Source organism: Chrysochloris asiatica, unplaced genomic scaffold, assembly GCF_000296735.1.
Source record: "Chrysochloris asiatica unplaced genomic scaffold, ChrAsi1.0 scaffold00027, whole genome shotgun sequence".
Classification (NCBI taxonomy): domain Eukaryota; kingdom Metazoa; phylum Chordata; class Mammalia; order Afrosoricida; family Chrysochloridae; genus Chrysochloris; species Chrysochloris asiatica.
The window spans coordinates 20,789,232-20,802,661 of record NW_006408545.1 but is presented as its reverse complement, the minus strand read 5'-3'; the positions used below and the strand labels follow the sequence as shown (position 1 = coordinate 20,802,661).

The window sequence follows — 13,430 nt, the reverse complement described above, 5'->3', positions numbered from 1 at the left end:
ACTATGGGTCGGAACCGACTCGACGGCACTTAACAACAACAACACTATTATTGTTGTTGTTAGATGCCATTGAGTTGGTTCCAACTCATAGTAACCCTGTATAGGTTTTCCAAGGAGCAGCTGGTGAGTTTGAATCACCGTCCTTGTGGTTCAAACTGACCTTGTGGTCCAGTGCTTTAGCTCACAGCACCATACCCCACTACATAGTGAGAACAAATGGGCATTAAAAAAAACCTAGCACTTTCTTTGAGTGTCTGACCCAAGCCATGGCATTTTCAATAGCCTCATATGCATGTGAATAAGAAAGACCGTAGTAGAAGAATCCATGCATTTGAATTATGGTGTTGGAGAAGAATATTGAAAGTACCATGGACTCCCAAAAGAACCAACAAATTTGTATTTAAAGAAATACAATCAGAATGCTTCTTAGAAGCAAGTTGGCAAGACTTTGTCTCTTGTACTTTGAACATGTTGTTAGGAGGGACCAGTCCCTGGAACAGGACATCATGCCTGGAAAAGCAGAGGGTGGGTGAAAAAGAGGAAGACCATCAACAAGATGAACTGATACAGGGACAGCAATAATAGATTCAAACAGAACAATTGTGAGGATGGCACAGGACCAGGCAGTGTTTCATTCTGTTGTGCATACAGTCTCTATAAGTCAGAACCGACTAGCTGGAACCTAACAACAACAACTGAGCACTTGCTTCTTCCTACTTAAATCAAAGTCCCTCTCTCAAAGGCTGTCAAATCCCACTTAAAGCTGGAAACACCGCTATTTAGGTGTATAACAGTCAGTTGTACTAATGGAGCAAAAGCTAGAATTTGCCCTTGCTGTAAGCCCTCTTTCTTTATTTCAGAAGTGACCATCTCAGTGAACTTTCCAGTCCTAAAATGTAAGGAAATTTTGTCTGTTGATCTTGAGACGTTTCTGAACTAAGAACCCAACCCGGTAGCAGATGCTTCAAACAGAGTTGTAAATTTTCTGTTTGCTCATGAAGAAGGCTATTCTCTTGGCTTTCAGATTGTGTCTCTTCATAGAAAATATGTGAATAGGTTTTTGGACAAGAAGGGACCATAAGGTAATAAATGTGATGCTGAAACAGCCTGAGATATGCAGATGATACAAACTTGCTTGCTGGAAGTGAAGAGGACTTAAAATACTTACTGATGAAGATCAAAGAGAACAGTCTTTGGTATGGATTACATCCCAATGTAAAGAAAACAAAAATCCTCACCACTGGACCAATAAACAACATTCTTATCAACGGAGAAAAGATTGAAGTTGTCAAGGACTTCATTCTTCTTAGATCAACCATCAACACTCACAGAAGCAACAGTCAAGAAATAAAATGACGTATTGCATTAGGCAAATCTGTTGCACAAGACCTTTTTTAAATGTTATAGAGCAAAGATATCAGCTTGAGCACTAAGGTGCACTTGACCCAAGCCATGGTATTTATACATGCAAAAGCTGGATAGTGAATAAGGAAAACTGTAGAAGAATTGATGCATTTGGGTTACAGTGTTGGAGGAGAATACTGAAAGTACATGGACTGCCAAAAGAACCAAAAGATCTGTGTTGGAAGAAGTGTAGCAGAATGCTCCTTGGAGGACAGGATGGCCAAACTTCATCTCTCATACTTCGGATATATGGTCAGGAGGGACAAGTCATTGGAGAAGGATATCATGTTTGGTAAGGTGGAGGGTCAGAGAAAAAGAGGAAGACCCCCAAGGAGATTGATTGGCACAGTGGCAGCATCAATGGACTGAAGTGTGGCAACAATTGTGAGGTTGGCCCAGGATTGGGCAGTGTTTCGTTCTGTTATACATACCGTGACTATGGGTTGGTACTGACTCGATGGCACCTAACAACAACAACAGAGGAGAACAGGACCAGCACTGTGGCTACAGGCATGGGACTAAGCCAGAGATGGCCATATGGACACCTTGAAGGGACGTAGCCTATGAACTCTGGAGTGGCTAGATGTGACAACCAGCTGTACTCACACTTTGACCAGACAGTTTCCCATTGTGGAGACAGACGTATATGATTGGCTGAAGAGCTTGGGGCAGCACCAGGCAAGAAGTAACAAAGGTCAAACATCATAGACCTGTGATACGTCAGCATAACCAGGCATCCTCAGACTCTTATAGGGAAGAACCTGCCCCAGGCTAAGAACTTATTGTTTCATTATGTTAATGCTATGAATAGACATTATAATGATGGCATTATTCTTGAATACTACAGTTATACTAGGAGTCCTTGAGTGGTGGCATGGGTTAAATGGTTTGAATCCCCACAGAGGCGCATTGAAAATAGGACTGGTCATCTGCTCCCTAAAGGTCACAGCCTTGAAAATCCAATGGATCACTCAGCTCGATTTTGCACACAAGGGGTCACCTTGAGTTGGAATCCACTCAACAGCAACTAACAACAACAACAACAACAAATTGCACCTTTATTTAAGCAAAAATATCAAAAGTTGGAACTATTGTTTCTCAGCATATCTCCCATCTAGGTCTATGTGCTCTGAAGACAATGTCTAACACTTCCCTGTAGAAATCTGTGCTCTTCAATTTATACCACATCAAAATGGCAGTTTTGGAGTCCTCAAGGGACTCCAATCATGTTCTTTTTCAATGTTCTTTGAGTCTGAGAAACAAAAAGAAGCCTGAAAGGGCAAGATCACAGCTAATGAGTAGATGGGGAAAGGTTTCCCAATGAAATTCTCCCAGAACAGTCCTTGCTACCCCCTCAAATGAGCAGGTACTTGTCAGGATGAAAAAAATTCCTTGACACAACTTTTCAGGCCTTTTCCTCACCAATGCAGTTTTCAATTTTTGTAAAACTTCTTTATACTAAGCCCCTGTGATTGTCCTGAAATTGTATCAAGATGACCCCTTGGAAATCCTAAAATAACTAGTCAGTATAACCTCCTGAGCTGACCTCTCTGTCTTGAATTTAACTGACCTAGCAATTCCCCTAAGAGGCCATGTTTGTATTGAATTTATTATTAAAGCACCTTAATGAGACTAAGTTAAGTGTATTATGGAGAGAACTTGTCTGCAGCCATCCACTGATCAAAGAGACATGTTTAAACATATTCTGTTTGCAATAAACCCATGCATATATGAACTGGAACCCTATTAGCAATGATCTTTTACTTCCCTTCTGTGGTACCTTGAATTTATTTGATATAGCTCTTCTATCCAAAGTCTTCTTAATTCCCACCAATTGGCTGGGTGGGACCATGCCAATAGGATGTACAGGACTCTAAACCCAATAGGCTTAAAAGGAGCCATCTCAAGCAGGAGCCAACAATCTCAGGACAATCAAGAAAAAAGAATATGAGTGGAGGGTGAGATCTCTACCTGGAAAATGATGACAGCAGAGGCAGTGGCATGGAGAGACAGAGCAGCTGGAAGCTTCTAGGCCCATGGACCTTATAAAGCACATTCTGTAGGAGGCTGGCTTGCAGGATGTGCCCTTTGGGCATTTATAGACAGCACTAAAGGAGCTTGGTAACATTTGCCTGAGCAAGGCAGAGGCCAAAGGGCCACATCACTGAGAGGCCAAAGACAAGAGCAAGGCCTGTGTGCTGTACAGCGAAGAAGAGTTGTTCCTGATTGGAGAACTGCTGTATCCTGAGTTGTTTCTGATCCTAAATTGCACCCTGTTCACTTCCCTAATAAATCCCATAATCCTGAGTATTGCTGTGAGCTCTGTAAGAGATTATCGAGCCCAGGTGTGAAGCAGGGAATGCTATGGGAGGGATGATTCGAGTCATGATTGTAGGGTGGAAGCATGTCTGACCTTTGCTTTATAGGAATGTGACTTGGACTGATTTTGGGTTTGATTCTCCATCCCCCTTGTGAAGCCAGAGGAAGTCAGACATGGCCCCTACATGGTTTTTGTACCCTCGTGTATTATTATTATTTACAAATATTGATAATGTTATTATTACAGTATCTCATTGTCCTATGTTAATGTGTTGACATCATATAACAAAAATTATTATTATCCTCAGTGTTCAGCGGTGTGTTGATCTTCTTCCCCCATATTACCTTCTCTTTCAAAACTTATCAAGTTTGTAAAAAAAAAAAAAAAGAAAGAAAGAAAAGGTAAATAGGCTTTGATAGAGGATTTGAAAGCATTTTCTTTGTAATAAAATACAAACTAAGATTAGACCAGTAATACTTTATTTAGCTTTTTCAGGATCTTTTTTTTTTTCTTTCCAACTTTTGGCTACCCTACCTAAATAGTTAAACTTGCCAAATTAGTGGTCATTTGGTAAATGGTGTGCCATGGTACAGTTTCCTTGCTGGCTTCTTAACAATTAAAATTCTTGCCATCAATGGTAAAAATGGGATTTCAGGGTCTAGGAATTTTTCAAAATAAAACTGGGGAGACTTAATAGATTGCCAACTTCATTTTACCAAGTAAGGACATTTTTAAATGACCAAATCTATCACATAAAACATTTAAGAAAATAAAGAACCCATTAACATCAAAAGAATAGGAAGGAGCTATTTCAGAATACAAGATAGTCCTGAAGTGGAGTCATGTTAGGTTTCTGAGCACTTTCTAACGGTTCTTGTTTTTCTCACATCAAGGTGGGTGGGTGAACATGCCATGCAGACTGGCACTGGGTTTGGGAATCACTCTTCTAGAATATTAGGGCCGTGGTCTGAGAGCTGACTGGTTGCAGGAGGTCCTGGACATGGTCTTGGAAGCCTGGGATCAAACTAGCACTTAGGGAGGAGGTTTAAGGAAGAGCGGTGACCTGTGGTCCCCAGTAAAGAAAGTCTGGGAAGTAGCAGGAATAAGACCTGGCTACTTTGTATGGGGCCTATAGCATCAGCTAGCCAGTCCTTTAAGTTTTCCTCTTGACCTGAGGTGTCCTTAAGTGGAACAAGCACTGAAAACTGCCCTTTTTAGGAGACAGGAAACTTGCAAAGTCGGGTTCATTCCATGGAGTGAATTCCGATTTTTCCTGGCCCCATAAATGCTGGGTCTGTTGGTAATTTTCATTCTTGGGTCATAGTTCCCAGGGGAGTAGAAGAAAGGACAAGCAGGGGGAGAAGGTTTTGGTGTTTCTACAGATCCTGGATTTGCTCCCTAAATCTTTACACAGAAGGACTGTCCTGCTCCAGCCTTCCAGAGGCAAGTCCCAGACCTCAGCAACCACATAGGTAACTGAGTGGACAAGGCCCGCCCTGTGCCAGCTTCAGAGAGACACATTTCCTGCAGCTGGCATGCCCATGAGAAAAAGGAGGTTCTCTTTGTGAGACACATAACCAGAGACTGAACACTTGACCTTATGAGACAGCTGGGTAAAAGCTTCTTTCACTTAAACCAGTGACCCCAAAACAGCTTAGAGTAACCTTCCCCCACCCACTCTTGTTACTTCCAGCAGTTAGAAGAACTGTGGTGAACCAAAGGGATAACAATTGAATTAATTACCAACTCTTCCCAAGGCTTTGTCTTTCTGCTGACCTGAAATAATTTCCATATATTTTCCTAAATACATGGGAGCTAATTGCCAATTTGCATTTTGGTTTGAGTATTCAGATCTCAAATGGAAACATAAGCCCTTTATCTCAAGGAAAACAAATGAAGGAAAACTCCTGAAGCTCATTTTCTAATGCCCGAAAGGCCTGTGGAGACCAAGTTTAATATTCTTTCCTCTCTAGTAGTTTCCTTAAACACATCTTGGAGGAGAATCTCTCCATCTGGTGTGGGTTGGTTTATGGGACTGAGGTTACATCAGAGGATTCTTTCTCCATCTAGCTCCTCCAAATCATTGTTAATTCTTAAAGGGGTCACAGGATTTTAATTTTCCCTGATGTGTGCCAAATTTGACATCAGCACCTTTTATAAGCCGGAAACCATGAATTAACATCCTGAATTTTCATTATAAGTCCCCTTATTGAAGCTCTGTTTGGGGAAACTCTTCTATGTCCTTTGACACTGACCTGCATGTATTAATCATTTAAATACTTGAGGAACATCATCTGCCTCTACTAAAATAAATGATGAATTTGTTCTGGAAGACAGCTTCAAGAGTCATTCTGGTAGGAGCAAGATCAGTGCCAGAGCTCCCCTTACAACTTTCCCCATCTGATATAAATTGCTTTCTTCACTTATAAAAGTAACTCTATAGTTACATCTGGTGTGGCGCTATAGGATCAGCACTAGACTGTGAACCATAAGGTCGGCAGTTCAAAGCCACCAACTGCATATCAGAAACCCTTCGCTAAGAGTCAGAATGGACTCAACAGCACTTAACAACAGCACATCAGAAGTCCTTGTAGGATAAACACTGACTCCCAAGGTCAATTTGATCTACCAACTGCTCCTTGAAATCCCTGTAGAAGGTCACTATGAGTCGGAACCGACTGGACAGCACTTAATAACAACAACATAGCATTTATTATGCGCCATACTTGAGAAACTGTAGTTTAAGCACGGGACCGCAAGGTTAGTTTGAACCACAACGTTGGTGATTCAAACTCACCAGCTGCTCCTCGGAAACCCTAGACAGGGTCCCTATAAGTTAGAACTGACTCGACGGCACTTAACAACATTTTTATTATGTGCCATACGTACTTCGTTGAGAGAAACTTCTAATTCTGTCTTTACCAAGCTCCTGACTTTTTTTTTATTGCACTGCATTGCATTGCATGCTCAAACTCCTGTTTCCCAGACCAATCAACTTTGGAGAAAGGAGATGATAGAGCCATACCTTGTACCCGGGTTTCCGCCCTCTTTTCTTTGGGGTCTTCACTGCTGGTAAGCAACCAGGTGAAGCAGAATAAAGGTTATGAACTGCCATCTTCATAGGTGTTGAGTGAAGTGGGGGTCGGCCTCGCTTCCTCCCAGGGATCCTTTGAGACTGCATTTCTGCTGGTGCCAGTCTTACGAATGAGGTGACAAATCACTCACGGGCAGAAGTGGTGCTAAGAATTAGTCCAGACACAAAGCAAAACAGAAACAAGAGTGTTTGTTTGGTTTGCAAGGCAAAAACGGACCTGGTCTGACCATTTTGGAGATGCCTACGGCTTTTTGGAGGGGACTACAGAATTAAGAGTGAGCAAGGCACCACTAGAAGCTTTTATAGTGCAGATAGACTCCTGGGGGACTCTACTGATACCCTGGGATCATTTCAAGGATAGGGGATTTCCACGGGGCTTACTGGTTACGAGTCGGGCTGCTAACTTCAAGGTAAGCAGTTCTTAACTACCAGCGGTTCCGGGGGAGAAAGATGAGGCTTTCTGCTCCGGTAAAGATTTACAGCCTCGGAAACCCTATACAGCGTCGCTATGGGTCGGAACCGACTCCACAGCACTTAACAACAACAACTGGTGTGGCTTTATAGGATACGCGCTGGACTGCTAATTGCAAGGTTGGCTTTTCAAACACACCGGCTGCTCCTTGGAAACCCTATACAGGGTTATTATGAGTCAAAACTAACTTGCTGGCACTTAGTAACAACAACAGTAAAGTAGTGAAGATACTGGCTAAAAAAGAACACTAGACTCCCAGCTCCAAGCACAAGTGATGAAACCACCAGGAAAATGATCACTTTGTCTATAGTTCAGTTTCCACTGTTAGTTTGATTTTGAAGTGATACAATAGTTGTTGTTGTTATGTGCTGTGGAGTCAGTTCCGACTCACAGTGACCCTGTATAGGGTTTCCGAGGCTGTAAATCTTTACGGGAGCAGAAAGCCTCATCTTTCTTCCGTGGAACGGCTGGTGGTTTCAAACTGCCGACCTTGAGGTTAGCAGCCCGATTCGTAACCACTACGCTGCCAGAGCTCCTTGAGACGATAGTAATATTTAAAAAAATACAACCTTCCTCTCATTCATTTGTAATCTCATTGGTGGGATTATAAATTGTTATGACTTTTTCTTTAAAGCAATTTAATAGTGCAAATCAATTATATTAAAATTGATGATGTTCATCAACCAAAATGTGAACAAAGATTTATATGCATGATATACCTACTTTGGAGTCCTGGTGTGGCACTGTAGGATAAGCATTGGACTGCTTACCACAAGGTCGGTGGATCAAACCCACCAGCCACTCCTTGGAAGCCCTTTCTGGGTCACTATGAGTTTGAACCTACTCAACAGTACTTATCAACAACATGCTTATTTTAACATTATTTAGAATATTAAACAACCTCAATAACAAACAATAAAGGAATAGTTAATACAAAACAGAATAAAATAGTCAACTAATTTCCCAAAAAAGCCTTTCACAATGCTCTTTTAATAACATGAGAGCAAATGAAAAAAGTGTCACACAAATTACATGTAAAAATTATCTCAACTATGCAAAAATGTACATGGGTACAAAAGCAAATGTGTTAAAATTACAATAATAGCAAAGATGGGATTATGAGTCATTGTTCACCATGCAAAAATATTTTCTCCCAAGCAGACACTCCACATATTATAATAGTTTTAGGATTTAAAATATAGTAAATTTCTTAGGTTAAATTGCCTAAACTTTTAAGCAATATGCAGTTAATCAATCCCAACCCAGAAAACATAGTGATACTGTGAGCTCAGAAATCAGATTTTTCTTTTTCAAGAATAAAACAAGTGGAGCAGAACTTTTTACTCAAATTAAGGGCAATTTAAATACCAGCAGAGTCACCAGCAGGATTTTAGCAGCACTTCCAGACTAAGAAAGACTAATATGAAAGATCGGGCTATCTACTTCCAAAAATTAGCCAACGAGAACCTTATGCATCACAACAGAACATTGTCAGACTAGCTTGCTTTGGACACATCATTAGGAGAATCAATTGCTAGAGATGGACATCATGCTTGGTAAAGTAGAGGACTACCTAGGGTAGGGGAGATGCTCAAAGATAGGGACAGGCATAATAGATGAAGGGACAAATTCAAACATGCTGGTGATTGCAAGGATGATGTAGGGCCAGGTTACATTTTGTTCTGTTGCACACAAGGTCATCATTAGTCAAATTAGAGTTGACTTGATGGCAGTTATCTATTGCGTATCTATCTATCTATCTATCTATCTAGCGAATGAGAAGCTCTTACTCAAAAGATTGTAGAAGGAGTAGAGAAAGACAATAGGAGCAGTCGTATGCATTGTGAGGCAGCCCTGCAAAGACCAGAGTCCTTGCTCAGGACAGAAAATACCAAATAGTGAAAATTTTAGGCATCCTATATGGATTTAAGGTCACTGTGATAAATCTCTGAATATTAACAGTCTTTTATCAATAATCTTGGATGTTCTTTTTCAAACCTTTTAATGTATGTTAAACAGAATCTTAAAGTACAAATGTATCAGTTGATTGCACTGTTAAATATTTCAGATAGGTGGATGTCCAATTGTTGAGCATGAGAAATTTCCATTTTTCTCTTTAGGAAAAGTACCATATAATTGATTCTAAGAGGAATACTTTTTTCACTTGTTATTAAGTGCTGTAAAGTCAGGTCTGACTCATAGCAACTCTGTATAGGGTTTCCGAGGAGCGATGGTCAGTGTGAACCACTGGCCTTATTGTTCAAACTGACCTTGAAATCCTGTGCTTATCCCACAGCGCCTCGTGGGACTCCTTTCACTTATTAACATCTCTAAAATTAGGTTGCACTTTATAGCAATACAAGCTTGTCAGAATTTCCATAAACAGCATTTTTTTAAATTTTCTTAGTGGTACATCAAATAATTATATTGATTGATTGATAGGACAAATTACAGTCAGTGATTTTGATCTATGAAACACAGGGTCACTATGAGCCAGGACCAACTCGATGGTATCTAACAACAATGAAAACAAAGAACATCCTTCGATTTCTAGACTCGGTGCCTGTACACCACAATGCCAACAAATACCCAAAACATTCATTTTCAAAAAAGAGGCTACCATACTGGGGTCTTAAAAGGTATGAGTGGCCATCTAAGGTACAACTATTGGTCTCTCTCTATCCATACCAAAGAAGAGTGAAGAAAATCCAAACAACATGGGAACAACTAGTCCAAAAGACTAATGGACCCCACAAACCTCAGCCTCGTCAATCCTGAGACCAGAAGAAATAGATGGTTACCAGCTATCATTACAAATTTCTCTTCTCTAAAGAGTTCACATTAAAGGATCTTGGAGATAGTGGGAGAAAATGTAGCATAAAAATCAAATCCATTCAAAAACAACACCACCTGGCTTATTGGTCAGTTAGAGACTCATGAAATCCTGGAGATTAGGACCCTTAGTCACCCTCCCAGGCCTGAAACTAAGCTCATGCCTGTGGCTCAGTTTCTAGCCGAACAATACTAACACTAGGAAGATTTATAGTCCTTAGAACAACCAACCATTAGAGATTGAAAGGGGAGCATTTGCCCAAGGACAAAGTTCAGAAGGCAGGGATGACTGGGAAAGAAGGAGAACTGGAAGTGGGAAACAAAGTATGGAAATGGAATGTGTTCTGTTATATTGTAGGGATTGCAATCAATGTCATGAAACAAAATGTGTGTGAACTGCTGAACGGTTGCTCTGTACACCACTAAATTCACGATAAAAAGTTAAAAAGAAGAAAAAAGCTTACACCCCAAAATGGAAGAACCACCAAAAACATTAAATAAATTTTTGTCATTCTGGGTCTCATTTTAAACTATCATCGTCAAAAGTTTCTGCTTTATCTTTGTTAGCTTATCTCCTAAATTTTGAAAAGAGGAATTTTTCCTAGGCTAGGGCAAGTTTCTCTACCTTTTTACTTTATCTCTACTGAGGAACTCAACAATATATCCATTAATATCAAGATCAAAAATCAACAAGAGAAAACCTATGATTAGAGAATATCTTTCCTCTTACAAAAATGGGAGTCAAAGATTAAATTGACTACATTCCTTCACAGGAATTCCTTTGTGTACTTGTGCTCAGTGTATGTTATTGTTGTTGTTAAGTGCCATCAAGTCAGTACCAACTCATAGTGACCCTGTATAGCGTTTCTAAGGAGCAGCTGGTGAGCTTGGACCACCGACCTTGCAGTTCAAAGTGACAATGCAGTCCAGTGCATTCACCCACAGTGCCACACCAGGACTCCATCCTCAGTGTATAGATAATGTAATCTAACTGAAACAGTTCCTCACCCAAATCTTCTTATTGAAAAATTTGTAAAAAGATGGTTAACAAATTAATGAGCACATCATCCTAAGAATTTTTATCTTAGGATAAAAATTTTCATTCTCTGGAAGAATTAAACTCAACAATTCTGGTGTGATGCTGTAGGATCAGCACCGGACTGTGAAACACAAGGTCGATAGTTCAAATCCACCAGCTTCTCATTGGAAACCCTACACAAAGTCACTATGAGTTGGAATCGACTTGATGGCACTTAACAACAACAATACAAAACTGTCTCAATATTTCAGGAAAATCATCTTTTAAGCTTTCCTGTTGTTCCATGTTCCCTCTCCTTACTGTGAGGAAAAATTAGGACTTGTGTTTTATTTACTTCCCTCTTCCTTTCTTCCATAGAAACACAGACATCACCAGGATGGGTGTTGCCAAGTGCAGTAAGTCACGGTGTCAGACCCCCCAAAGGCCTCCTTCCATACCAGACCATATAGAATCCTTAGTAAAGTTTATTATCAATTTTAATCATAAACTTTTATTGTTGTGGTTGTTAATGCCATCGAGTCAGTACAGACTCATAGTGACCCAATGCACAATAGAACAAAACACTGCCCAGTCCTGCGCCAACCTCACGAGGGTCTTTGATACGTCTAAGCCCATTGCTGCTACCACTGTGTCAATCCATTTCATTAGGGTCTTCCTCTTTTTTTCCAGCCCTCTGCTTTACCAAACATGATAGCTTTCTCCAGGGACTGGTCCCTCCTGACAATATGTCTGAAGTATGAGAGATGAAATCTGGCATCCTGGCTTCCAAGGAGCGTTCTGGCTGTGCTTCTTCCAACAAAGATTAATTTGTTCTTTTGACAATCCATGGTACTTTTAATAGTCTCCTGCAATACTATAACTCAAATACATCAATTCATCTACGGTCTTCCTTATTCACTGTCCAACTTTCACAAGCACTAGAGGTTATTGAATATGCCATGGCTGTGTCAGGCGAATCTCAGTCCTCAAAATGATAACTTTACTCTTGAATACTTTTAAGAAGTTTTGTGCAGTAGATTTGCCTAATGTAATATGTTGTTTGATATCTTGACTGCTGATTCCGTGAGTCCTCATCCCAGCAAAATGATGTCTTTGACAGCTTCAATTTTTTCTCCATTTATCTTGATGTTGTTTATTGGTCCAGTGGTGAGGATTTTTGTTTTTTTTACATTGAGGTGAAACCCATACAGAAGGCTGTGGTCTTTGATCTTCACTAGTAAGTATTTTAAATCCTTGTCGCTTTCACCAAGCAAAGTTGTATCATCTGCATATCGTAATGTTGTTGCTGTTGTTAAGTGTCGTTGAGTGGGTTCAACCCATCGTGATCCTGTATGTGGTTTCCAAGGAGCAGCTTGTGAGCTTAAACTGCCTGCCGATCTTGCAGTTCAAACTGACTTACTTTGCGATCCAGCGCATTAACCCACAGCACCACACCAGGACTCTGCATATCATAATAGTGTGATAAATTATAAATAATTTATAATTATTTATAATTTAATTTACAACTGTAAATTTACCATTTACAACTGAATTTAATCACATAAAATAGTGATAAATTCAGTTGTAAATTGCTTAAATGTAATGTTTCTTAAATTATAGGAATACTAACAAAATTGTTTTGTGAATGTTCAATAAGAACATTTTTTAGTTACAATATTATTAGTAACTGTGTCGAAGCAAACCATTAAAAAAATTTTTTCTTCTTCTTCTTTTCCTTGAATGAAGGAACCCTGGTGGTATATATAGTAGGTTACTGATTGGGCTGCTAACTGCAAGATCAGTAGTTTGAATCCATCAGCTTCTCCAAAGGAGAAATAGGAGGCTTTCTGCTCCTTTAAAAATCTACAGCCTCAAAAACCCTACATAAGGTCACTATGAGTCAGAATTGACTTAATGCTACTGGGTTTTAATTCTCAAAAATGTATTGAAACAAGGACACAAAAAACAATTACCACAATACTGTAGCTAAAATACCTGAATATTTTACTAAATCAGTGGCTAGAAAAACACTGGCAGTGATTTAAACAATAGTATGTGTTTGCAGCATGTGTAGACAAAACCACATGATGTAAAGTGTCACTAAAATTGCATAATAATGGTATCTCTGATCAGAGGTCATTAGAAGGTTCACAGAATAAATCAGCATAGAGTTTTAGCTTTGTAGTTATACTGATATATGAAATAAAATGCACAGATAGAAAAAGGTCTAAGAAAGATAATCATCAAAAGATTGATGAGATTAGTATGTTTTTATTTCTGGTTTTCTTTT

The 13,430-nt window shown here is 39.7% G+C and overlaps 1 protein-coding gene across 1 annotated transcript in view; it reads right to left on the bottom strand.

Moving 5' to 3' along the window:
* The window catches only part of SCML4 (sex comb on midleg-like 4 (Drosophila)), a 173,937-nt gene that overhangs the window by 97,215 nt on the left and 63,292 nt on the right, over positions 1-13,430 (bottom strand). Inside the window, exon 2 of the mRNA XM_006839954.1 lies at positions 6,750-6,963. Within this exon, the coding sequence (XP_006840017.1) occupies positions 6,750-6,905 (156 nt within the window). The 5' untranslated portion in view covers positions 6,906-6,963. The remainder of the gene's footprint in view (positions 1-6,749; positions 6,964-13,430) is intronic.